The sequence below is a fragment of the Manis javanica genome, chromosome 7, assembly GCF_040802235.1.
Source record: "Manis javanica isolate MJ-LG chromosome 7, MJ_LKY, whole genome shotgun sequence".
Classification (NCBI taxonomy): Eukaryota; Metazoa; Chordata; class Mammalia; order Pholidota; family Manidae; genus Manis; species Manis javanica.
Genome location: NC_133162.1, coordinates 44,133,274 through 44,159,916, shown reverse-complemented (window position 1 = coordinate 44,159,916; position 26,643 = coordinate 44,133,274). Strand labels below are relative to the sequence as shown.

Below are 26,643 nucleotides of genomic sequence, written 5' to 3'. Positions count from 1 at the left end.
GCCTTCCCCACCTGGCCACCGGCTTCAGTGTCCCCAAGGGCCTGGACCCACTGCAAAGGTCCTTGGCCTCCTAGCTACTTTGATCTGGCAACTGCAGAGAAGGCTTGAGCAAGGGGCGGGGCCTTCAGGGTGACAAGCAGGCAGGGAGGTTGCAGGGCCCTTTGGCGTCTTTGGAAAGCAGAAGTCTTTATTTGAAGATGTGAAGGGAGCCTTCCCCTCCTGTGTGTGTAGAACTCTCGGGCTCATAATGGACGGTGTTACCCTGGGAAGAGGGCCACATCCCCAGGTTCCTAGTATCCCTCATACCCTGAGGGCCCTCAACAATTCCCACTGTCTCTTACCCCACTCTGGGCAGAGCCAATACAAGTTACTATTTCTTCTTCATTCTGGCTGTGTCTTTAACTCTCAGGACAAAACTGGCCATGAGCTGCTACTAAAAAGCCAGAAATAACCCTAGAGAGAGAAGCGCAGAGTGTAGCAGGCAAGGTAGGGCTTGTTACCCAGGACAGGCCTGGTCCCATCCCAGCTCTTGCCAGCCTCCAAGGTGCTGGAAAGGTGGGAATAGCTCAGCATATTCACCCTCCATAATCACGACCTGGGTGAAGATGGGGGAAAGCTAAGCAGTCACTTTCTGGTTGGTCCGAGGCTTGTCTTACGGGCTCCCGGTGTCAGTTTGAGGGCCCACTTCCATGCTAATGATTGACAGGGAGGATGCCCATGTCTTCCAGAGAAGGCTCCAGAGGATTTTTCTCCATAGCTCAACAGAAGCTAGATCATCAAATGAGCCCATCACTTCTGGGGACACAGAGTGTAGCCAAAGTAGGGTGGGGGTCATGTCACTGTGAGGGTCCTCCTAAGCCACGTTTGCCAAAGGAATAGGTCTGGTATGCAGAACTGAAAAATCAAATCTTAAGGGAAATTAGACTTTCAGGAGAAAAGTCCTCAAAGCCGTCTCTTTTCCCTGAGACCCCATCACAAACTGGGGCAAGCCTTCCCAAGGCCCCAGCCCCACCACTTCCTTGCTGTGTGACTTTGGGCAAGTCATCAGCTGCTCTGAGCTTGTGTCTTATCTCTACGTGTGCCTGATGAGGATGTTAGAGAGGCACATGTGGTCCTCTGCAGGAGGCACTTAGCCCAGACTTGGCATGTGGGAAGAACTGAGAAATGGTCACTGACATCCTCACCGTCCTCATGTTGCTGTCATTGTTAGGCACACGCTGGAGAGAGGCTCTGGGGTTTTCTCTCCTCCCTTGCACAGCATGAACAGCAGCAAGCCCTGGGAGAACAGGGGCTGTGGGAGGGTGTGGAGCCATGCTCAGCTCTGTCCTGATCCCAGCAGGGGCGGGGGCCCTCAGCTCACCACCGGGAGTAGCCGACTCTAGGAAATTCATTTGTTTGCTATTGGTCTGCGGCATGAGCCCCTGCCTTTGGAGTGTCTTGAGCAGAGGCCAGGCCCGAGCTCTGCCCTGACTCTGCCCACAGTGCTGGATGTGAATGACGAAACACCCACCTTCTTCCCATCTGTGTACAACGTCTCCGTGTCTGAGGATGTGCCACGGGACTTCCGGGTGGTCTGGCTCAACTGCACCGACAACGATGTGGGCCTCAACGCCGAGCTCAGCTACTTTATCACAGGTGTGGCCCTGCCTCCACCCCTTCTACATGTGTAGCCAGCCTGATGGGGGTGGGGTGGGGTAGGGGGTAGGGAAGCAGGGAAAAGGACCCAAGTCAGCATCAGGCTGTAGCTGGATGCCTCCCTGCTGGAGCTTCCCTGCGGATTTGCTCTTGGCTGTGTCCAAGGGCTTTGTGGCTGGGTCCCACCGGTCTGGCTCCCCCAGGGGCCTCCTGAGCCTGTTGGGATGGTGGGGGAGGAACTTACCATGTTTTAATCTGGAGGGAGGGAGATCCAGTAATTCCTGGGGAGAACCCCGCATCACCAACCCCCACCTGCATCCCCAAGTCAGAGTGACCAAGCAGTGACTGGAAGAATGTGGCCTTGTCCTTCCCCAGGCATCCTTCACCCAAGAGGAGAATTTCCTTCTGTTTAGAATAAAATGGTTTAAATATCCCTAAATGAAATAGTGTTAGCTCAAAAATGTCAGGTAGCTACTACCTGGAGAGCTGTGGAGAAATAGTATGAGATCATGTCCTGGCTCAACAGGGGAAAGGGAGCCATGATCAATTAGTAATGTCTGCCACAACAGTAGGCTTGGTAGGTAGTGACAAAAATGCCATGTTTTAGTCACCCCAAGTTTAGAACAATTTTCCAGCATTCTGCAGCCCCTGACACACCTAAGAGGCACTGAGATGCATGGCAGGAGTGGGGGACAGTTTTTTCACAGTCCTCCATTTTTACCAGCTCAGTCTTCTCTCTGTGCATGGCCTGCCTGCAGCCACATTAGTTACAAGCTCATAAACACATGTGTGTGTGCATATATGTTGCAGTGCACATACCAGTCTCCTTGATGCCTCTGCCCCCAGAACGAGAAATCCCAGGCTTATGTCCCATCCAAAGCTTGCTGCAGCCAAGGTGACCTCCCAGCCCTCAACCTCCCCGTTCAAGATCTTTCCCTCCCTTCTCTCTCTAAAGGGGCCCAACACGCCCAGGCCACATTCCTCATGGTTAGTCTGTAAGACTACCCTGAGAAAGTTTCAATTATCAAGACCCCACACACACAATCCAGCCATGTTTGAGCCCCCAGCACTACTTGGTCTCAGTTCCTCCCCTAGGAGCCAAATTTCATCCTTTTGTAGATGGTGCTTCAGACACTGGGGAGCAGGTGCTTTCCCCAAGGCCAAACCATGTAGGGACAAGGGACCACTTGCCAGCCCCCAGGATGATATCCCTGCACCCCAAAGTGGCTAGTTCCTGCTAACCTGCTGAGAGTCCTCCCACCCTTAGGGTTCTCACACTTTAGTTTGACCAAGCTAGCCCAGACTGGTGCACTGGCGCCCTCTGCTGCCCAGAGCACCACACCGCTGCCCACCGGCAGGGGAGGAGTCTCCACCCTGTTCTGATGGAGACCTTTCCTGACTCCCGTTTACTCGAGAGGAGACCTTCATACCTCCCACCTGTCTCAGAATTCAGGAAGACTCAGTAACACCTGTCTCTCGCCCACCTTCCCTGGAGTCCCCACTCAAAGGGCCCAAGATGGGGGACCTGGAGACACTTGCCTGACCCCAAAGTCCTCGGTTTACATAGAAAAACCCCAACCCAGGTTAACTGCTCAGACTCTTCTACCAGACAGGCAGATGGCAGACTGGTAAGGGACACAGACTCTAGAATTAGACTGCCATGTTGGAGCCCTATGCCCCCAATAGATAACTGTAACTGAGAGCAATACGGAACATCACTAAGGTTTGCCCTCTGTGAGATGGAGATTTCATACAAATGAAATGCAGTTGTCCATATGAAGTGTCTGGTACACAGTAGGTGCTTAGCTATGGCTTCAGGCATTCAGCACCCTCGCCTAAGCCCACAGAGGCCACACAGTGTCCCCAGAGCACCCCCCAGAACCCTTTTTAAGGCAGCAGTAGCAGAACTGAGGGGCCACCACCCCTTCCTGGCCAGGAACCGTTTCCTGACCGAAGCTTCTTCCTCTTTGGCCTCCAGGTGGAAATGTGGATGGGAAGTTCAGCATTGGCTACCGTGATGCAGTCGTGAGGACAGTGGTGAGCCTGGACCGGGAGACCACGGCTGCCTACACGCTCATCCTGGAGGCCATTGGTATGCATGGGCCCTACCTGCACACCACCAATGGGGTTGTTCTGGGAGGAGTTCACGTGGGATGCCCTTCCGGGGCCAACCAGGCCTTGAGCCAGAGGCTCTGCCTTGATGTCAGTGGAGAAAAGGCAACCAAACATCCAGTCTATTTCTGAGCACCTGCCCAGCATGAGACTTGGGGCACAGTGCTGTATGCAAGATGCTCTGAGAGTGTGGTGGGAGCTCGCTGCAAAACCAGGCAGAACAAAGCAGAAAGGGAGAAGGGTTAACCCAAGAGCAGCAGGCACAAAGGGAGGTGGAAACATGTTGGTAGAGTGGCAGATAATCAAGGAAGGCTTCTTGGAGAAAGTAGCATCTCTGTGGATCAGTTAGGACTCTGGGTTGCATATTTTAAAATAAACTGACCTCAGCAATATGGGCTCACAAAACCAGTCCACTGGGAGATGGAGCTTCAGGTATGATTGGATTTGGAGCTCGGTTGATGCCATGAGGCCTCAGTCTCTACACTGGCTCACTCTGCCTCCTGCATATTGGCTGCATTCTCTGGTTCAGGTGGTAACAAACCGTCACTGCAGCCCTGGCCTCAGTCCTCTTGGGCTCAAGTCCAGCAGCAGGGAGATGGCACTTGTCTCTTCCCACACCTACCCCCTAAAGCTTGGTTAGCTCCATCTGCCCCAGGACCTGCCCCTGAACCCTTAAGCACGGCCAACAGAGGAGACACGTGCTGGTTAGTTAGGCCTGAACCACATGCCCATCCCTGGAGGTGGAACCCCAGGCCTCAGAGTTGAGAAGGGAGGCTCTCTGAGGGAACTTGAGGGCATGGACTTGCCTGGGAGCAGGGTGCTGGGGCAGGGTGGTGCTGCTGGGCAGAAACAAGGCCTGCCCACCACTGCACTGAAGGCCAAGTAAGGTTTCAGTAAGTGGAGAAGCAGGCAGGGCATTTCGGGCAGAGGGACCAGCCCATGCAGAGGCCTAGAGGTGGGAAGGAGCTCGGGTGTGGGGAGGGGCCGCAGCAGCTGGCCATAGGCCCCTGGGGAGGGGCTGCAGTCAGATAGGCCCAGCTTGTGGAGCCCCAGACACTGGGCTGTAAGTTTGGTCTTTGGTCTCTAGGCAGCAGGGAGCCCTTGAGGGCTGCAGATGGGACAAAGGGTATAATGAGGCCTGTGTTCTCTAGATGCCCCCGGTCCTTCCAGGAGTGCCCAATTCTGTGTTTGCAGTGAGCTCTGGATAAGAAGAGTGAGTTCACTGTGCCTCATTCCTCCCAGCCAGCTCTTCCCCCCAGCCTGGCTACATCTACCTTCTCCCCTCCCATCCTGGGCGGCTGTACCCTCTAGAGACCCGTCATCTCTCCTGAGTCCAGACTTCACATCAAGCCCCACTCAGGCTTGGGACCTGCCTGCTCACACTGTCCCCAGCTGGGTCAAATAAGCAGGACCCTGGGTGATGGGAGGCTGGTCCTGGAGAGGAGCTCAGGAGGGCAAGACTACTTGCCTCAGATAGGTGGCTGCACCCTAACATGTGGTCACCCGGCCTGGGGAAGGATAGTCTGCCCTGGTCCTCAGCCACCTCCAGCTGCCTGTGTTCCTCTCTGGGGTGACTGTCCTTGCCTGGACATGCAGAGCCAGGCACAAGCTCCTTCCTCCAGGGAGGATGACCCACAGCTGCCCCTGGGGCTGACCACCTCCCCAGCCCTGGGAGGTTCCTGCAGGGAACTGAAGGGACAGAATACCCAGATACCTTTGACCTAGAAGTCAAGCAGCGTCCATATTCCTGAATGCAGGAGGCCCATAGGCCAAATCTGTCCTGTGGGCATGTTTGACCCATCTCATGCTTCATAAGGAATGACAAGTAGTTGTGAACATTTAAAAATCAGGTTTTATTTAAAAGCTCAGATGTTCAATTTCTCTTGAGAACTCAGAGAATCTAGTGTCACCAGGCTCACGTTCTGCCTGTCCACTGTGGACTGGAGCAGAGGACAGCTGCCCCTTTGGTGGGCACTCCGGGTGTGTACCCATGGATCTTACCCACCTGGCCCTGACAGCAGCTGGGTCTGTGGTCTCAGAACCTGTACCTGTTTCCAGGATTGCCATAACAAATGAATGCAAACTTAGTGGCTTAAAAATACAGAAATTTATTCTCTCATGGCTCTAGAAGCCAGAAATTCAAAATCAAGGTGTCTGCAAGCTACATTCCCTCTGAAGGCTCTGAAGGACAATTATTCCTGGACTCTTCTTTCTGGTAGCCCTGAATGTCCCTTGGACTCTCTGTCAAATCTCCCTCTGCCTTCCTATTATAAGGACCCTTGTCACTGGGTTTATGGCCCACCTGGATAATCCAGCATGCCTCATCTTAAGATCCTTAATTTAATTACATCTCCAAAGACCCTTCTTCACAATAAGTTATATCCACAAGTTGCCAGGGATTTGACAGAGATATATCTTTTGGCAGCCACCATTCAACTTACTTCATGCCTCAGTTACTTCCTCTGTGAAATGGGATAATAACTGCCTATGTTACAGACTTGTTATGAGGACTGAATGAGCTAGAATAGTGCCTGGGACATATTATATATTGTTGTTCCTAATCTAAAAAGGAAACAAGCCCCCTTACAAAGGCCAGAGTGGATGGGGGGAATGGGCAGTGCCCAGGGAATCTGCCCTGCAAGCAGCTGCTAACAGCCCATCTTCCTTCACATCCCACAGACAACGGCCCAGTAGGCAAGCGGCGCACAGGCACAGCCACCGTATTCATCACCGTCCTGGATGTGAACGACAACCGGCCCATCTTTCTGCAGAGCAGCTACGAAGCCAGTGTCCCTGAGGACATTGCTGAGGGCCACAGCATTGTGCAGGCAGGTGGCCGGGACCCCCAGGGCAGCTGGTGGGCTGAGGGCAGGGCCGCACTCAGCTCTGAGCACACGTGCTCGGTGGCATTGTAGCGTGGAGGGGTAGGAACAGGAGGGCAGCTCCCTCTGCTGCGGTCCAGTGCTGCTCCGGGAGGAGCCAGTGCTGGGGAAAGCAGGCCCCGGGTTGTGTAGCCAACAATAGGGCCCTGGCTGCCTGCCAAGTAAAAGGAAGGCCCCTCTCCTTCCTCTCTCCCTCCCTGCCCTCTCCTCACACCCACCCCATCTAGAAGGCCTTTCAGAGCAGAGAGGAGATAGAGATGTCACATTTCCCCAGAAAGTAGTTTGAGGAGAGAGCCAGTGCCCAGCAAGGCACAGAACAGAGCAGCTTTCACGGGGCCCTTGGCCAAATCTCCCCTCTTGGGACATAAACAGGCACAAGGAGAAAGGGCTCCTTTGCCCTGAAAGCAGGATCAGCAGCTTTGAGGCTCGGTGGGGAGATGGGAGGGCCTGAAAATGCAGCGCGTGTGCCCTCCCTGACTTGGTCCTGGAGATCTTAGTTGCTGGGCGGGGAGGGAAGCCAGGAATGAATTACCCTCTTCACCAGCCACGACAGTGTTCGGTGTTCGACTTGGAGGCTAAGCCAAACACAGCAAATCTGGGCATGTCCGCTGGGGCAGGCTCCTGGGATTGGGAGAGGCAGGAGACCTGGAGGCCAGGAATGTGCCCACCTCCCTGTATCGGGGCCAGGAGGGAGGCAGGAAAGGGGCTGGAGAGCGGGGCTGACTCCCAGAGGAACAGACACTCCACGAAGACTTGCAAGAGCTTGGGGCCTGGCTCCAGGAGGAGGAAGGAGGTGCTCTGCCTCTGTGCCTCAGCTGCCTGAGCCTGGAGAGTCACCGCCAAAGCTGAGGGGCCCCGCCTCTCCCCCAGCCCAACACCTAACACCTGCCTCCCAGCTCACTGACGGATCTCCCAGGACCAACCTGGGGACGTAGCTGGATCTGGCCACAGCTTTGAAAGCCCCTTCCCCATCCCAGCATTTCCTTCTCCTTCCAGCCTCAGGGCAGCCATCCACCAACCCCTGATTTCCAGGAAGAAAATGTCTAGTGCCGGGCAGGGCAGGCACACCAGCCAGGTGGTGACATGAGTGACTGCAGGCCAAGTTCACCCTGTGATGTCTCAGGGAGGCCCTGGGGGAGGGAACCAGGAAGAGGTTAACCAGGGGGAAGGGACTGGATGACAAAGGCTGCCCCACTTCCTAACCCAAAGAATAGGTTTCCATTCACACAGCGCTATTCAGACTGAAATCCTAGCTCCCATGAGTAATATAGGCAGCATGAGTCTTCCCATTTCTCAGGGAGAAATTCAGGCACTAGTGGCTTCTCCAAGGCCCTGGGAGTAAGTTTCTGGCCAAGCTGGCCTCACTCTTTAACATCGGATTGTCCTGGAAGAAATGCACAGTGCACCTGCCCAACCTGGAGAGGAAGCTTCTGCCTAGGGGCGTCCTGGGGGAAGAAGAGGGCTCACCTAGGACTCCTTGGGCTCAGGGGGGAGGGGACACACCCAGACTGTGCCACCCTTCACTCAGGAAACAAAGGCCTCACACCTCTGCTCCTGGAGCTGGATGAGGCAGGGTAAGGGGTTGGACCCAGGCTCCTCCTCTGCAAGCTCCCAGGCTTATAGAAGACAGAGGTGAGGATGACCCACGCTGCCAAGAGGCTGCCTGCCGAGCATGGGCAGTTCCGGGTGGGAGGTGGCTACCAGCTGGAGAGCAAAGAGGGCTTTGCCCAGGGGTGCTTTGTGCAGCATAAGCCACAGCCAGGGGAAGATAGGTGGTTCAGTTTGCCTGGAGTCTTGGGTCAAGATAAGGCTAAAAAGATAGTTTGAAGCCAGCTTGAGGAGGGCACTGAACACCAGACTAAGGAGTCCGGCTTTGTGTAGCCAGCAGTGGGAGCCAGTGATGGTTTTGGAGCTGGGCAGCGGCAGAACTGGAGCTCACTCTTTGAGAAAGCCTGATGACTGCGCGATGGGTCATAGCACGGAGGGTGGGGCAGGGCAGGGCAGCCTCATGGCAGGAGCTAGGCAGCTCAACCCACCTCTGCCCACCTTCCAAATCTGGGACTCAACCAAAGTGTATAGCCTTGGCCTTGTGAGGACAGGTTGAGGGTTTGGGGTTCTGAGAGCCCACCCTGGAGTAGGATTGCTTTAACAGGTAGCCAGCCAATGAAGTAATCGTCAAAAACACAGCACACCTGGCGTGGTCCAGGCCTGAGGTCCCACAGCTGTCCTGGAAAGGTCTGAGCCCTCCTTCCTAAAGGGAAGCCGCCTTCCTCCCTGGGTGAGGCACCGAGCCACTGTGATATGTCCTCAGAGCCCAGGCAGCATCAGAGCTACTGGCAGTGCCTCCTGCTGCTCGATCACAGCACAAGTCCTGGCTGCACAAGGAGCTCCTTAACCCATTCACAGCCCCCTGACCCCATAGGTGCATTGAAGCGGAGAGTCGTGAGGCTGGCTGCCAAGATGGTGACTGGCTGGGCAGTGTTGAAAGCCTCCTGTTTGCTCCTCTTCACGGCAGGCTTCCGGCCATCTGATCCACCACAGGGTGCTGGCTGCTCCCCTGGATTACTAGGCAAACGCTGGCAGGGCCTTGGGAATCCAAGGAGAGAAATCAATGTTTCCTTTTGCCTTGGGCAATTGATTTACCTTGTTGCCAGTGTGGGCTGACTATTCCACTGGCTAGAGGGAAACTGGCCATTGAGCAGCTCTCACCAAGACCCTAACTAGGCTTTGGTGCCTGGAGGGTGGGCAGGGCTTCCATTTGGAAGCAGGGGCACTGCTTCCTGAAGATGGATGTGCCCAGCTGTCAGAGAGGGGCCCTGGGGACCCCAGGGTATGCCCTCCAGAGCCTCAGGCCAAGGGTTCAGTTGTCTGCAGGTGCCCCACAATTGGTCCAGCAGTCTTTCAGCAGGCAAGCAGCTAGAGGGGCCACAGAAAGGAAAGTATTTTTCCAGGAGTCATCTCTGGGAAAGGCCTCAGGCCTGGGTGCACAGGCCTAAGGTGCCAGGCTGTGTCCGAGGCAGGAGGATCTGTGGATGGATCCTAGATGGGGGGACACTCCATCACATCTGGGTAGATTCCGTGCAGTCACAGTCGGGATTGTCATCGCAGGCCGGCAGGGGGCGCTGAGGGGCTGGCCGGCCACGGCGGAAGCTGTGCAGGGAGCAACGCAGGGAGCCGAGACGCTTCCAGAGCCGGAGCTGGGGTTCGCTGGGGCTGCCTGGGTGGTGGGGCATGCACTCGCGGGCCCGGCGGCGGCTTGGGTCAAGTGCAGCCGGTTTGCAGAGGGTCATGAACAGCAGACAGGTGGCCAGCAGGAGGAAGATGCAGGCCAGGGCAATGAGCACGGGGAGGGGGTCAGCTGTCTCAGCGGAGCTCCCCGGGGTGACAGGAGCTGTGAGGAAGGCCAGGGGCCTGGGGCCCTCTGTGCTCATGGCTCCTGCAACAGGAATGGGACAGAAACTCAGAGGCAAATCAGATGGACCCAGGGCTGGGAAGGGAGGGGAACATTGATGGTGCACATGGCATCACGGCCATTTTACAGGTTAGAACAGTGAGGCCCAGAGAGGTGACAAGCCTAAGGTCACACAGATGAGCAGTGGAGCTGTGCCTGAACTCAGGTCCTCTTTCTGCTGTACCCCCCTGTCCATCTGCCATGGAGGAGACAAGAAAATAATGTCTTGGGGCATTTTAAAATCAATTTTCATGAATTACAATAGAGTCTCAGGCCTGAAAACTTAGGATCGAAGATAAGGTCCATCAATAAATTGCTCTGTGACCAGGAACAAGACATAGATCACAGGAAGTTGCAGCTGGCAAGGACCTAACCATTATCCATGCTGATGCTGCCAAGTCGGGGCCCACGTGTATGTTTCACTGGGTCCTTGCAGTGTTTTTTATAAGTGTCAATTTATTGTGAATATTTTAAAAATCACAAATGAAAAGCCAAGAGTATACATAAATATCTGAACATCTGGCTTCTCTTGAAATTTCAGAATTTCAACACTGGCAACATAGGGCCAATTGCTGCCTGGCACCCACTAGAGGGGCTGGACTGAGCAGCAGCTGTCCCCTCTAGACAGGACGCCAGCCTCCAGCTCACCATATTCCCATGCATGCCCCCCGCACACCTTATCCCTCCTGCCTGGCCCCGTAGGCATTTCTGTTGGTGCTTCCCAAGGCAGTCCCATCTGCTTCCCGGACAAGGAAGGAAACAGGCCCAAACAAGGGAAGACTAGGCCCAAGGTCACACTGTGAGCCAGCAGCCAAGGAAAGGCCAGAGCCAGGTTTCCTGACTGCTGGCCCTATGGCCCCAACTCTCTCTCTGGGATCACTGAGATGCTCTGAGAACAGGTGGGGAATAATCCACAGAGAGTAATGGCGTTGACACAGTGGGGCTTAAAATACCCTTACTCCCTCCCCGAAACCAGTCACTCACACTTACAACCATCCCGCCAGGGGGAGCAGAGCAGGTAATCCTTGTAGATAGCAAGTCAGGCTGAGTTTTTGGTTCAGTATGTCTGGGGTTACAAATAAAAATGCTTATAGAGCCTGGCTGGTAGGTAACATGTGGCCAGGGAGGACAGGCGGCAAGCCTACCTGGAGCACACACTTGGGGAAGTGGCGGTGTGCTGGCCAGGCTGATGGAGTGCTGCAACTGCAGGCTCGCTGTGCTTGGCTCTTTCCCAAGAGAAGCTAGAAATTTTGATTTTTGGGGCAAATGTTCCTGATTTTAAATGTCAACGAATTCAAATTTGGTTAAGGCAAGAGAGTGAGAGAGAGAGAGAGAGAGAGAGAGAGAGAACACTGAAGAAGACAGACTTGATACAAAAAAAAATTGAAATGAGTTTTCAAATATTTAAAACACTACAACAGGCCAAAAAACATATATACGGGCTACATCCAGCTTGAAAGCCAGCATTTGTGATCTTTGATTTCTACAAGCATAGGACAGGAAATCCAAACGAGGCTCTAATAAAAAGTCATTAATGTCTCTTTAACCTTAGAGACTTTCCTAACACTTGGGGACAGCAGGTTTCCCTCCCTTCTCCAGTTGCAGCTTAGTCTTAACTCAGTCCAGCTCCCAGCACCATAGTCAGCAGAGGAAGGGCTTCAGTGGGGCCAAGGCTCTGCATGTGGGCTGCAGGGAGCCCATGTAAGCAAGCAGAGGGAAGCGGGAGGGGCCACCCAGCCCCCACCCTCCTGAGCCCCCATCCCGCCGCAGGCACTCACCAGCAGCCGCAGGACCTCACTCCCAGCTCCCTGTGCCCAGCCTCCTTCCTGCCTGCAGCCTCGCCCTGCATCCAGCTGAAGAAGGGCATCCAGTGCACCCCACCCCGCCTCCCACCCACTCCTTCCATCATTTCCAGACAGAACAAGACCCTCCCTGCTCCTGGTTGGAAATTCTGATGCCCGTCTCACTGCCCAGGGCCTCTGCCTCTCAGGCATCGGGCCTAGAGAGCATGCTGGCTGGGCAACCATACGTGGGTTGGCCCTTCCCTGAATCTAGTCAGGGAGGACGGATGAGGTCTGCCCACCACCATCTCTCCCAGGGAGAAAACTGACTGTCCATCTGTCCTGGGCCTTGCTTGGCTGGGAGTAAGAAAGGGGCGGTCTGAGGTGGGAGAATTCTCCATCCTGCTGGTCCTGATGTTATTTCAAGGTCTTCCCATGGATCTGGAGACCCTGTCAGGCTAGCAAAGTAGGTCCAGCCTTCAAAGCTTGGAAATGCACTTTAACAAAAAGATATGTGAGGCAGTAATTAGTGTCTGAGTAGTTCTTGTGGAAATGAGGTTCCTAAGGCTTGAAAGCATCAAACCCCCTGCCCAGCACACAGGGCAGGGCCGGCTGTCAGGCCTCTTGACACCCTCTCTGACCAGCCAGCAAGGGCCTGCTGGCTCTGGTGAAAGGAGGCCTCCACCAAACCAAAACTAGAAATGGTCTTCAGGCAGCTGAAGCCTGTCCCTGCCCACTGGAGCCCAAGGCACTCTGGCAGGCCCTACTCTGGGCGTCTCTCTGCAACCTCAGTCTCCAACGTTCTTCCCTCTGAGCTCCACGGAGTAGGGTCTGCTGGAAGCAGAGGAGGCTGACCCCAGGGCACTGTACCTCACTGGGCCTGGTTTTCACTCTCCACAAAAGCAGAGGGGTTCCCCAGATCACATGGCAAGGCCACCTGCCAGGCCCCCTTGATACCCTCCCATCCTCTCTCAGAGCACCCTGGCAAGTGTCTGACCCACTTTCCTCACCAAGCCTTCTGCAGTCCCCCATGCACTGACCTCAGAGCCAATCCTCAGCAGCTCCAAGCTGGGTGGAAAGGTCTCAGCTGTCCGAGGGAGGCCCCAAATGCATCAGGCACCACTCCTGACCCCAGACTGCCCTGGGTGCTGCTGTGTCCTGTGCCCCTCAGTCAGCCAGGCCGGGCTGAGTAAGCCATCTCTCCTCACTGTCCAGCTAGACCTGGTTTTGTCTGGAAGAGTTTGGGCCCTGCCTTGGGGGAGGGGACAGTCAAGAGGGTAGGGATGGCAACTGGGCTGGGAAGAGAGAGAGGAGAGCTGTGCAGCTGGGCAGGCCTTCCCACGGTCGCACTCCAGCCTGTCTCCTTGGAGCCCTCTGAGGGGCAGGGTGGGGGCACTGTGGGGACACGGGGGTTGGGGGTGTGTGCTGGGGGGAATCACTGCCTCTGTGGCCCCAGGGCCCTCACCTTCCCCTGTTGGACATTTGAATGGTATGGTGGGGTGGCAGCCAGCAGGTTGCTATGCAGTGCCTGCCAGCCTCCTGGTTACCGGGGAGAGGGGCTACAAGCTGAGCAGGGAGGGGGAATGGGCAGAAATGCCACCCCCAACCCCCAGCTCCCAGGCCTCTCCTCCCCTCCTTTGTCCCTGGGCCCCTCACCTTCAGGCTTCTCCCTCAGCCTCCCAGAAAACCACATTCCCTTTGAAAGAGTCTGCCTGCAGAAGTGAGGGTGAGAGGCATTTTCAAAGGTCAAAGACATCACAGGGCAGAAAGCCAGAACTGAGGGACGGCCAAGGCTGTGCTCCTCATAGTTTGGGTGGGTTCTTGGAGACCCTCCAGGCGGCAGCTCTGCACACACACGCGCACGCGTGCGCACACACACGCACCTCTACCTCCCCGAGCCTCCTTTCTTCCTAAAGCCAGAGCTTCCCAGGCAACCAGCTGTCTGCTCAGGAGGCTAAGTCTTAAACAGCTTCCCCATCAGGCCTGGCCCCCAAGCCCTTTGAAATACAACACAGAGGGGGAGTTGTGGCTCCACCCAAGACCTGAGGCTGGGGTCACCCTTTTTCAGAGTTCCAATTTTTGGTATTTAGCTCCTCCCCCTTTCCCTTAGCCCTTGACCACAAAAGAAACCTCCTCTGCACAGCTCCAGATGGATGGGAGCTTCCGTCGGCTGTCAGGGTCCATCAGTGGCTGACTGGGCCTCTCACCCACTGCCCCTACTCTCAGGTGATGAAACTGAGTTCTAGAGAGGTATGGTTTGGCCAAGTCACCCAGCAGTTTAGTGCGGGTAGGGGTGGGGGGATTTGGTGCCTTTCCCCAAGAAGGGTGGCAGACATGGGCAGCAAGCAACGGGTGCTAAGATGTTCCCAATGCCAGAGCCCCCATTGGGTTTCCCACATCTTACAGCCTGCCTTTCGCTGCCCATTTTCCTTAACCTTCTCTTCCCAAACAAGTGGACACTTCATCTATGGCCCCTATTTTCCTGAGCTGGCAGGAACCAAAACCCCCAAGTGGTGCAGGCTGCTTGGGGAGGGAGACATCGAGGACATATCATGGATAGAGACATCCAAGGGCATCCTCTGGACAGCTAGGCCTCTCCCTTGTCCTGATCCCTTCCGTATCTGGACTGTTGAATCAACTCCACTATATCCCTCCACCTTGTAGCTTCTAAGACTTCTTCTAGAAGGGGAGAGAGAACTTCACAGCAAGTGAAGTATCCCAACTCCAGTATAAAGCAAGAGGGCCTCCCAGGAGAGGGTGGCACAACTCATAATGTCCAACCTTTAACATCTCTCTCTGTGCCAGACACCAGAAAAGGTGCCTTGCAGAGATTATTTCTAATTTTCCCATCAACCTCGCAAGGTTGGTCATCATTGTGCCTGTTCTATGGATGAGGGAACTGAGACTTGGGGGATTAAATTACTTATTGGGGGTCAGGTAGCCAGGAAGTGACAAGGCCAGGATTCATACTTGGGTCTGCCTGACCCAGACCCATTGTTCCTTTCACACCAACATACTTCCCTTCCTCCTACCATCAATATGCTCTTCAAGACCCTTAGATAAATTTACCTCAGTCCTATCAAGCCTGAGCAGGCCAGCACCTGCAGCCAGGTTCATCATTTTCATATTGGCCTCCATCCTGTCATTTCTGAGCTCTACATTCTGCTGAGTGTCCCAGAGAAAAAGATCCTTTGCTGTTTATTGAGGCCCTTGTTCCACCCCTCCACCAGATCCCTCCACTATGTTCCAGTGGGAACCCTTCACTCCAGACACACTGGGGTCTCAGTCCCTTGCCCAGCCCACCTCAGAAGCCTCTACTTTTGTTCACACTGTTACCCATTCTCCCCAACCCTCTCTGCTAAGCCAACTCTCACCCAACCATCCAAACCCAGCTTCTCTTCTGGAAACCTTTGGCCAACCCAATCCTTGCTGGCTTCTCTTCTCTTAATCTTTGCAAGCAGGAATCCACCCCCTCTTCTCTGGATCCCCCACAGTGCCTGGCATGGAGCTACACACACAGTAGGCACTTGACAGAATTCATCCAATGAGCAAAGATAGAAAAGCCTACACTAGGACTTCAGTGGCAAGAAACACCCAATGCAACTAATATGGGGCAAAGTATACTGGAGAAATACTGGGGTACCCCAGAGAACCAAGGAAATGGGGAAAAGTGGAGGTACACCTGGGCTTCTGGAATAACTGGGAACATGGTCCCAAATACTGCAGTGCTAGTGTTGTAGGTGAATGTTCTCTGAATGTCAGCTTTATTACCTCCACCAGAAATCTGCTACTAAGTCATTCACATATTCATTAAACAAACATTTAGCCCTATTTTGTGCCTGGGTCATTGTTCTAGAGACTAGTGATACAGCAGTGGACAAAGCCTCTTCTTTCTGTAGGCATATGGACAGTAAGCAAAGATACAGTGTATCAGGGGTTGATGGGGGTAGGGAAGGCCAAGGTATTCGAGAAGGGGCTGCCATTTCATATAGAATGGTCAGGGAAGGCCTTATAAGATCACAATCAACCAGAGTTGTGAAGACGACTCAATGAGTATGCAAACATCTGGAGGGAGAGCTGGCCAAGTGGAGGAAATAGCAAGGGCAAAGCCCTAAGGCTGGCATGCACTTAGTGTTCAAGAAAGAGCACGGACACTGATGGGGCTAAGGCAGAGTAGTGAGGAAGGAGTGGTGGAGATGAGCTCAGATACTCCCGCTTCTTTCCACTAGGGAGCCTGACTCTTTTTCTGGGCCCAAGGTCCAGAATCCCAGAGAAGGATGTGATTGGCCCACTTTGATCAGGTGCCCTCTCCTGGGCCAGCTACTGCTGTCCATGATCAGTAAGAACTTGGCAGCCCCAGTGCACACCACAAGATTGAAGGGAGAGGTGGAGGGGAGAGCAGCTCCAGAAGTGGGAGGGTCCAGGGCATTACAAAGCAATTCACCAGAAATCCTCTGGGACAACCGGCCATGGCCCTGTGGGAGTCTCCCTGGTCATGTAGTCCTGTACTGCCTCCTGCATCACTTTGCAGGGGTGTTCTCTACAATACAGGTATGTGGTGGGTAGAGCAGGTGTTCAGCTCTTGGTGTGACAGGGCTCGCCTTGGGGCTTCAGAGCTGGACTTGTACCAGGGCGAGGCACTGGGCAGTGTCTCAGAGCAAGGGTAGCACACCCCAGTCCCTACTGGAGACAGTGCAGAGCCCCCCAGGGATGGCCAAGGAAGCTGGGAAGATCTGAAATGAGACCAGAGCAATTGTGTGGGTGAGTGAATAGGGCACCATTCTTTGGAGGTGGGACTTCTGGGTTTCCACAAAGTGGCCATTACAATATCCAGTGCCTGGCTGAAACCCAGGGTGGCCAGAGCGGCTTCCGGCCAAGGAAGTGTGGGCAAGGAGTAGCCACAGAATCCAGCCGCCCAAAGTGAGGCTGCTAGGATCCCAAAGGGCTGAGGAAGAGAGGGGCTGACCTAGTCAAGCCTGGGTCCAGAGAGCCACAGCACCATCATCCACCTTCTCCCAAGTCCTCCCCAAGAACCTGGAGGAGGATCGGGGAGCAGAGCTGGCAGCCCCCCTGCCATGACAGGGTAGCATGGAATCATCAGCAGTCAGGTGGCCTCGTCAGGGAGGAAAAAGACAGCCGTGTCCCTCTCCCCTCTCATATGCCAGCCTTGGAGACCACAGGTTTGGGCAGGATGGACTGGGGGTGGCCAGGAGGGAAGGAGAGAACATCTCTCCCTCTGGGGTGGAATTCACGGAGTGGCCATGCTCTTATTCTTCCTCAGCTAAAAGCCTCCGATGCGGATGAGGGCGAGTTTGGGCGCGTGTGGTACCGCATCCTGCGTGGTGAGTGGAGTGCCCTGGGATGGAGAGGGGGGTCCTCCTGCCCTGGGGATGGCAGATTCTCTGGGTGCCAAGGGTCTGGGAGGCAAGACCAAGGGAGCCCTGGGTACTGTACACAAGGACGGGCCAGCGAGATGAAACGGGCATTCTCTGACCATTTCCAACAAATTGGATGTCTTTTAATTGAGGGTGCTGCATTTGATTGCTATGCGCTCAGAATCCCTCAGGTCCCGTGGTAGGATATCACCCTGACAAGGAGGCCTTGGGGACCAGGGCAGCCCCCAGCATCGAGCTCCCTGGAGATTGCATTAGCCCAGCACATATCGCGTGCCCATCCCTGAACCAGTCACTGTGGCCTAGGACATGAAACAGTGTCCCCTCCCAGAGTGAGCCGCCGTGAGGACGGGGCGCAGAAATGAGGAGCTCACAGAATGGTCTCATTGGGCTGACTGGAATCACGTGACCGGCTGTGAGCCAATCAGTCACTCCAGCCAATATGCCACTCTGCCCACTCCTGGAATCGGAGTGACATCACCCTTACACAAAGTGCATGAAGCGAGAGTGTAGAATGATGGCCCCCCACAGGAAAATCAGGCTGCTGGTACCACAAAATGGTGGAATCGGCACTGGACCAGCCCAGAGTGTCCATGATATCCTCGGTTCAACGCTCCACGGATAGTTTCATTTTGGTTCTCTCTTTATAGTGCCCCAGTCCCTCTGAAATACTGAATACACTGATACTCTGGGTATGGGGGAGCCCTGGGGGGTCATAAGGAGGGCACAGGGTGGGCTTCTGTCCCCCACCCTCAAATGGGGAGAGGCCAGAGCATCGTGAGGCAGAGGCTTTCTTGCCACTGTGAGCCCTGCCTCAGCTCCCAGGACCTCTGGGCGGGGTCAGCATCCTGGGGGTCTAGTCCCCAAGCCCCCACAACCTCATGAGCTTACTGCTCCAAGACAGAGCCCATACAGCTCCTCTGTCACTCTGCACAGGTAACCACGGCAACAACTTCCGGATCCATGTCAGCAGCGGGCTCCTGATGCGAGGGCCCCGGGCCTTGGACCGGGAGAGGAACTCATCCCACATGCTGATAGTGGAGGCCTACAACCATGACCTGGGCCCCATGCGGAGCTCTGTGAGGGTGAGGCTGGGGACAGGCTGGGGCAGCTCACAGACCACCAGTCAGCAGGTTGGGAAGCCCCTCATCCCCTTCAGCTCTGACCTCATAGGTGGGCCAAGGCAAGAGCTGGACTGGAGACGGCCACCCCACTGGTTTAGGTGCAGAATGACACCTGGAGATAAGGGTACAGTGGGAGGTGCCACAGGCGCAGCCCAGCTTGGGATCTTATATGTGTCGTTTTGCTTGGAGCCTCAGTTTCCCCAGATGTGGAAGGGAGCCAGTCATACTGATGTCTGTCCTAAGGGGTGAAAGAGGTGTCCTTACCATACTAACTCCCTCTATCTACACAGCTCTCTAGGGTGAGCAAGGAGATCTCACAAATAATGATCTTGGAGGTGTAGCTGTTGCTAACTTCATTTTATAGATGAGGAAACTGAGGCACAGCAAAGTCGCTAGTGATAGAACCAGGACTTGAGCCCAGGTCTTCTGAGTCCAAATTCAGTGCTCTCTCCGTTGAATGTGTCCCCAAAATACTCCAGTCACCACTCCCAGCTACCCCTTCCAGTGTGTCCATTTGTGCCCACCCTCACTCACCTCGGGCCTCTCCCCTATGCAGCGCAAATCAAATCAACCTTAATCCTCCTGGAGGGTCAGCAACAGACACACAAACCTTCAGGTTTCTGCACTCTCTGGCCCAGTGGCAGGGACACGACTGAGAAAAATGAAATGATCTCTCAAGGTCACCCTCCACCTCCACTGCACACCCAGCAACCTCACAGCCCCTTCCCCTAAACTGTGTGGAAAGTGAGTCAGACCCCAAAGGTGAAGAGTAGGAGGGAGAGGGGGAAAGTCGGGGTGGGGAGCAAGCAGGGACTTTTACCCAGAACCGAGTGGGGCAGAGCAAGCTCCCCTTATCAGCACCATCTCCGCCAGCTGGAAACAATGAACGGAAGCCTGCCTGGGGTCACCATCATGCAGGGGGCATGGCTGACAGCCTTTGGCCCATTTCTATGCGAAGAGAAGCCCAGGTCCTTACAGCTGCTTGCCTGACTGAGAAGTGCCCAGGTGGACATGGCTGAGGGAGGCAGAACCCTTGAGTTTTTACACCTTGGGGCTGCTCAGGATGATTCCAGGGCTCTGGTGACAAGCTTCAAACACAATCACCTGAATGCACACAGGACAGGCCAACATGGCCACACTCACCTACCCAACTGTGAATCACTTATTCATATGCTGATTCACATGCTGATAAGGGTGCCCATGTCAGGTTCTGCCATTTGTTGGGCCAGCTTCAGGCCACAAAGTGACTGATGTCAGCATACGCTGGTCAGCCTTCTGGACTGCAGGCCGCCTGATCACAGCCTTCCTGTGAAGCAGGTGGCACCTCTGTCCAGGGCCTGTCCCTAGCAGTGCCTCAGCACTGTGACTTCAAAGCTTCCTTAGTCACAAACCTTTTCAAACAAAATGGTATGCAGTGCCCCACGGTACTGTGTCATATAGATCAAAGCCAGGCTGTGTCAGTTAGGGGCAGGGTGGGACTCCCAGAGCTACACCTGCTCAGCTGCCCTCCATTTGCTCCTGGGAAGTAACAAACCCTCACGTGGTACTTGCTCTGTGCCAAGCATTTTTTTAAGTGCTTTATGTACTTGAACTTGTTAATCCTTATCACAGCCCTGGGAGGTAGGCACTGTTGTTATTCCCATTTTATAGATGAGGAGATTGAGGCAAAAGGGATTGGCCAATGTGTTTAGGGTCACACAGCGGCAAGGGTAGAGCTAGGCTTCATACCAAGGCAGTCAGCTCAGGTCTGTTCTCTTAATGACTGCCTCACATCAGGCTCTTTAGAGCACAGAGACCACCGCTGCCTTATCATTTTAAGGTGGAAATTTGGAAGCTGGTGGTCCCAAGTATATGGCCCCAACGCCCCTGAGCCTCAGGAAAGCTGGGGACTTTCTTTCCTGAAGACAGTGAAGGGACTCCAGCTTTGCCCTGGGTCCATTTTCTCAGCAGCAGCAGAGATGGCTTGGAGGACCGTCCACATTCTCCTGTTGCTGCTTCAGAAACCAGGGATAGCACAGATGAGAGGCCAGGAAGCATGGAGTACAAAGGTCCTCACGGAAACTGGGGGCCTCATGCACATGCACATGCACATGTCCTGTTGGAGGGCACAGCACTGGATAGAAAGTGGGCTGGTTCTATCTAGGGAGCCCGGTGGCTCAGTAGCTAAGCCCTCCAGCTCAGCAAGAACTTGGCAGACCTGTGTGTTTCCTGTACATCTGTGTCTCTCAGGTTTGCAAACCACACACCCACCATTTTGCCTCCTGTCTCAGCTGCTAAAAACAAGGCTGAAACCAGCAAGAGGAGAGTGGCATGCAGCCAGCCTCGTGGAGGACGTGCCACACCCAGGCTCCATGCCACCTCCCTCCTCTTTTTCTTGTACTGTCAGACTAGCCCTGTTTTTCCCCCACAACCATTGGAGTCAGGGCGGTTTGGACAAGCAGGCTAGTGAAGAAGGTTCACAGTTTTGGAAGATGAATGTTTAGTTTCTGTTTACAGAAAGAGAGTTCCTGAAATTCATCCATGCAAATTCCACACACACCCGCCCCACCCAGGATCTCCCCAGCCAAATTCTCAGTGAATCCAAACTTAGAACGTTCCAGCTTGTAAACAGCTGTGCTCTGGGACAGGTACTTTAGTTTGCATAGTGGGTTCTGGTGTCTGGACATGAAAGTTTGATGACACAGCGGGAGTGTGGAAACCCTAATAGCAGAGTAGAGAAACCCTCCATCTGCCTCTCCTCCCCCCAGCTCTGCCACCACCCGCACCCCAGAGTTCACTAATCAGGCTACCAGTTCTGCTTGTACCAATAGAAGCTCCTTCACTTCTCTCCAGCTAATTCCCAGCTAAGCCCAGAAGAAGGGCCAGGGCTGGTCCCAGAGGCAGGGATCAGTCAGAAACCAAACATTCGCACTCCCAGATTGTGCCTTGGGCCCCACCATTTGTGCAGGCGCCCATGTGTGAAATCTGTGCTCTACATCACCACCCCATCCCATTTGCTCCCCCACCATTGTGCTGACGAGCTCCTGCTGACCTGGCTCTGTTAGGCTGGAAGGAGGGTGTCTCTCCTGCTCCGGGGCCAGCTTGTCCCCAGCAGAGAGCAGGGCGGTAGGGTTGGTAGACTGGGAATGAGGAGACCCCTTACTCTCTTCCAGCCCTCTCGGTAACCGGGAGGCCTTGGGCAAGTCCCTCCCCCACTTCTGGGCCTCTCTCCCCATCTGGAGAAGAGGCAGGCACCGTGGGCCTCCCTACAGCTCCTTGAACACCAACACTGACACCCTCCCCTCCCCACCACACTGTCCTTCCGGCCATGGCCATGGGCCAAACCCCTCCTGGCTCCTCTGTGTGTGAGGGGCGGGGCAGGTGGTGCAGCAAAAAGAAGGGTTGTGGTGCTGATATGTAGCCATAAACATCTCTCTCCATGAACATCTTTTAAACTGTTTTATTTTTGTTATGTAAGACAGACATGTTCATTAGCAGTTAGAAAGTACAGATAAACAATGATGAAAATAATGCATAATTCCACAGTTCAGAAATAGCTGTTGTCTTGGTTGGGGTCCCCAGACGCAAATCCCAGACAAGGGCTGAAGTGAAAGTGATCAGTAGGAAGTGTCCCCAGGAAAAGTTGAAAGGGGTGTGGGACCAGGAAGGCAAGATGGCCAGCAAAGTAGCATGCAGGAAACTTTGACTAAGTCTCACAGGGAGCTCTGGAGAGAGTCACCTCAGCCGCCCCAGTCGGGGCTGAGGAAGCCAGAGCATTTGTGCTCCACGCCTCTCAGCCGCTGGCTAAGGGCTGTCCCGGGGGACATGAGTCCCAGGCACTCACGGCTCTCTGGGCGCGGGCCTCTGGCAGCCTGCGTGGAATGGGGTGACTACCCTATGAGGAGCTGCGGGTGCTGGACGCAGGCAGTGAGAACACCCCAAGAACCTAAGGGGCCTGGGCACCAACATCCTGCACTACGACCGCAATTACCATTTTTATGTCTGTTCTCCCAGATGTACTTCAGTGTTTGAATGGAGTCACGTTAAACCTTTCCAAGCTCTTTTGCAGGGCGTACCTCATTTTGTCTTCATGACAACCCTAAGAGTGGCAGGGGACATGAATTATTATATTGATATGACTGTTCCATAGCTGAGAAACTTGATGGCCCTAAAGATTCACTAATCAGGCACAGGCTCCCACAGGGTTGGTAGCAGAGACAAAGGGAAGATAAGATTCATTCCTTAACAAATGGTGTTTGAGCACCTGCCACGTGCCAGGTACTGTGTACTGTGGGGGACAGAGTGACCAGCCAGACAGCCCCAGGCCCTCCGCGGGGAGCTCACAGCTGGCACGGGTGAGCCTAGCCCTGGGCTCTGCCTGACCTTCCACCCCTGGCCTGGCCCCTACAGGTGATAGTGTACGTGGAGGATGTCAACGACGAGGCCCCTGTGTTCACGCAGCAGCAGTACAGCCGCCTGGGACTTCGCGAGACTGCGGGCATCGGCACCTCAGTCATTGTCGTCCGAGCCACCGACCGGGACACTGGTGAGGCCGGGAGGGAAGCCAGGGAATCCCATTCCCTAGAGTGACCCTCCCCAGCTCATCCTCCCGTTCCTGTGGGGCCTGCTGCCTCCAGATGCCGCAGGATGTTCCCCCATTCAGTGGCTGCGAGACTGGGTCGGGGATCCTGGGCCAGTCTTCGTGTCCCCACCAAGATGCCCAGGCCCAGGGGGACTGGGGTCGGGGAGGTTGTCCTAATCTCTGGATGGACAGAGGAGAGTTGACAAGCTTGGGGAGTCGGATCTGTCATTGCAGGGCCTGGGAACTCTGGGCTGGCTAAGGCCTCCCCTCCAGTCAGCCACAGTTCTGTGTCCTGCAGGCCCTGCTCACGGCCTGACACACACATGCTTCATAAGGGGTAATTCTCCAGGGTGGTGGTCTGGCCAAAAGGCAGCCTGGACCTTACTGAGGACCCCGGCCTCCAGGGCTGGCCACAGTTAGCTGTGTAAAACAAAGGAGAGTGTGACCAGGACCTGGCTGTCTGGGCCAGGAATACAGCCAGAGAGGAGCTCTTTCCTGGGGGTCCGCTGCCCCCTAGAGAGGCTCCCTGAGCTTTTCCTAGCTTCCCAACTCCTGCCCTTCCTTCATGTCAGCTGCTCTGGTGACTTCCAACCCAGCCCCTCAGCATCCTCAGCCCTCCTGGGGCACAGGACAGAGTAGAGGGAGAAATGGGTCTGAAAGCTGTCAGGTGACTGCTGTCCCTTACATGGCACATTTATACAGCCCAGGTCACATAGAGTACAATGGCCCAGTTGTCAGAAAACCTTTGCTGGGTCAGGAATCCCTTTGAGAAACTAGTAAAAACCATAGATCCCTCCCCAGAAAAATGCATATCCATTTAGTTTTGTGAATAATCTCAAAGAAGTCTAGGATTTTCTGAGTGGTTTTAAGATCTTTCCCCTCAAAGTCCGTGGCTTCAGCTAAGCAGCCTCAACTTGAGCTCCTGGTTGAGGGTAAATTCCAAGCCCAGGGATTTGGGGTGGAGGAGTGGGGAGAACCACCGAAGGTGTCTGGCTGGAGGGACAAACGAAGGCGTGGCCACCTCCAAGGCTGCCACCCTAACACTTTCTAGAGCAAAGCCCCCACTATAGGAGATCTCTCTTTCACCCTCTGATTGTCCAAATACCAATGAGAGGTGCCCGAGCTTGAACTCTGAGGCTCTAGGAGCAGGACCAAACCCCTTTGTCATATCTCTCATGCCAAGGCCAAGCCCCAGAGGGGCTCAGTAGTATGTACCAGGTCCTTGCTGTCCATAATGACCTTGACCTCATCCTCTGCCACATCTTTTGGCACAATCCAACCCACAGAGGTAGGGGGGTGAGTGCACACTGGGTAGGCCAACCAGGGCCCCCTGCCCTGTCCCTTAGGGGCCACGGCCGGTGCGCTGTGGGCAGCTCCTCCCCCACCCAGGACTCCACAACCTCTTGTGTCCTCCTGCAGGGGATGGTGGCCTGGTGAACTACCGCATCCTGTCAGGCGCAGAAGGGAAGTTCGAGATCGATGAGGGCACGGGGCTCATCATCACCATAGATTACCTGGATTATGAGACCAAGACCAGCTACCTGATGAATGTGTCTGCCACTGACCAGGCACCCCCCTTTAACCAGGGCTTCTGCAGCATCTACATCACTCTGCTCAATGAGCTGGATGAGGCCGTACAGTTCTCCAATGCTTCCTATGAGGCTGCCATCTTGGAGAACTTGGCCCTGGGCACTGAGATTGTGCGGGTCCAGGCCTACTCCATCGACAACCTCAATCAGATCACCTACCACTTCGATGCCTACACCAGTGCCCAGGCCAAAGCCCTCTTCAAGATAGATGCCATCACGGTAAGAGAGGTTGGGGGCAGGTACAGCAAGGGCTCTCCCTGGGGGCAGGGAGCTCAATTTTTAAAACTAACCAGTATTTATGGAGCTCCTTATATATATATATATATATATATATATATATATATATATATATATATATATATATATATATATATATATATGGCACTTTCCTCTTTATCATAAAGTGTCTTTGAGATAAATATCCCTGTGATACATCCCTTTTAATATTAGGGTAAGGTAAAGTTTATACCTAGGCAACCTGGTGTCCTTGTTACTAGACAATGAAAACTATACAAGTCATCATGTTTCCCTTTTTACCTTGGCTATTAGGCAGCTCAGATATAAATTTCTGGCTTCATGATGATAGCTAGTCTTAGCTAGATGTCTGGTACAGCAATCTCTTATCTATTACCTGGATCTTACTCATCCATCTTTGATTTAGTGTATCTTTTATCAAACTCCCTTCTTAGAAAATAGGCAAGTTACAAGTCACTGCAATGTGCCAGACCTTGTTGTGGGGAATATTGGGAACACAAAGATGACCAAGCCCTCAAAGAAGAAGTGGGAATAGTCAGGGATGCAAACTAGAACACCACAGGGGGAGAGATGAAAAGAGCCACAGTAGAGGTTTAATGGAACCACTCTGAGGCCCAGATAAGAGAGTGATCACACCTGGCTAGGGAAGCAGGAAGCCTACATGAAGAGGTGGTATCCGTGGCATTTGAAAGAGAAGTAGGTTTTCAGTCGTCAGAGCTTCATGGAGAAGTCCAGACAATGTGGAAATGGGAACAAAGGCAGAATGTTCAGGGTTAGTGAGGAATCCGGTTCAGCCAGAGCACAGGACTGCTTGGTAACAGGACAGCCTCTGCCTGATAGGTGCAATATTGCCATTCACCCATCTGACCCTCTCCCTGCAGGGTGTGATCACAGTTAAGGGCCTGGTGGACCGGGAGAAAGGTGACTTCTACACATTGACAGTGGTGGCAGACGACGGTGACCCCAAGGTGGACTCCACCGTGGTGAGTGGGTCCCCAGCTGAGAGCCTGTCAGCACCCCAAGGTGCCTGCAAACCCACACCTTCAGCAGGCATCCAGCATGTGGGCTGGGCAGTGGGCGAGGGTTTCAACAGCCTAGGGGTGGCATTGTGGCCAGCCATGCCGCGCCCTCTTGGGCAGCCTGGGCCAAGGATGAGACCTTAGACTGCATAAGGGAGGGTGTCCTCTACACACCATTGGTTGTAGTGAGGCTGGCTACACTGTTCACTGCTAACCACCTATATCCTTGCCTTTTCTCTCTCTCGGCCTCCTCCTGCCGACTCTGCTACAGAAGGTGAGTAGCCTGGGGCATGCCCCTGTGTCGTCAGCTGTGGTAGGTGCTGGCTTGGCCCCTGCTGGCACTGGACCTGCCTGCCTGCCCTACAGACAGGGCAGCAGATTCCTGCTCAGACACTTCACAACCACCCCAGTCCTTTTGTTCTCACACTTGAGTCCAGGCCCCTCTGGGGCACATTCCCCATATCTAGCTGTGTCGTGCCAAGCCCCATGGGGTCCTGGGACTGGGGAGGGTGGTGGGGTGCAGTAACAAGGAGTAGATGGAGCACACAGAGGAAGGAACCCAGAGACCTCGTCTCAATTCTGTTCTTCACTGACTGTGTGACACAGGCAACTTGCTCAACCTCTCTGTGCTTCCCTTCTTTAGGTATAACATGAGGATCATGTCAGCAGCCCTGCCTTCCTTAGTGCCACAGGAGTGGCATTTGTAAAGGGGAGCTCACCCTCTCTTGGGGTTGGGGGAAGGAGCATGTAATATTACAGCTCATGTGAAGTGGGGTGCACAGTGCCAGGGCCCAGGAAATGCCAGGCAAGGGCAGCCGTGGGCACCGTGTGAAATAAGGCC

At 54.4% G+C, this 26,643-nt stretch overlaps 3 protein-coding genes across 3 annotated transcripts in view; 2 read left to right on the top strand and 1 right to left on the bottom strand.

Annotated features, from left to right (window-relative positions):
* LOC140850399 (cadherin-23-like) overlaps positions 1-6,662 on the top strand; it is a 298,275-nt gene extending 291,613 nt beyond the window's left edge. The window contains exons 25-27 of the mRNA XM_073240888.1: positions 1,483-1,635; positions 3,614-3,727; positions 6,427-6,662. Of these exons, the coding sequence (XP_073096989.1) occupies positions 1,483-1,635; positions 3,614-3,727; positions 6,427-6,662 (503 nt within the window). The remainder of the gene's footprint in view (positions 1-1,482; positions 1,636-3,613; positions 3,728-6,426) is intronic.
* Positions 6,442-25,946, top strand: LOC140850299 (cadherin-23-like). The gene is made up of 6 exons (XM_073240037.1): positions 6,442-6,575; positions 17,143-17,203; positions 18,191-18,339; positions 22,768-22,903; positions 24,359-24,747; positions 25,665-25,946. Exons 3-6 carry the CDS (start codon positions 18,238-18,240, stop codon positions 25,944-25,946), a joined length of 909 nt encoding a protein of 302 aa, XP_073096138.1. The 5' UTR covers positions 6,442-6,575; positions 17,143-17,203; positions 18,191-18,237.
* C7H10orf105 (chromosome 7 C10orf105 homolog) lies at positions 9,683-13,097 on the bottom strand. The gene is made up of 2 exons (XM_036998812.2): positions 12,902-13,097; positions 9,683-10,065 (listed from the first exon to the last, which is right to left on the bottom strand). Exon 2 carries the CDS (start codon positions 10,058-10,060, stop codon positions 9,689-9,691), a length of 372 nt encoding a protein of 123 aa, XP_036854707.2. The 5' UTR covers positions 10,061-10,065; positions 12,902-13,097; the 3' UTR covers positions 9,683-9,688.
* Positions 25,947-26,643: the final 697 nt, after the last annotated feature.

Coding starts and splice junctions, on each gene's coding strand:
- C7H10orf105 (XM_036998812.2), bottom strand. CDS start 10,060: ATGAGCACAGAGGGCCCCAGGCCCCTGGCCTTCCTCACAGCTCCTGTC.
- LOC140850299 (XM_073240037.1), top strand. CDS start 18,238: ATGCGAGGGCCCCGGGCCTTGGACCGGGAGAGGAACTCATCCCACATG. Junction 18,340..22,767: donor CCATGCGGAGCTCTGTGAGG/GTGAGGCTGGGG, acceptor TGGCCCCTACAG/GTGATAGTGTACGTGGAGGA. Junction 24,748..25,664: donor TCAAGATAGATGCCATCACG/GTAAGAGAGGTT, acceptor CTCTCCCTGCAG/GGTGTGATCACAGTTAAGGG.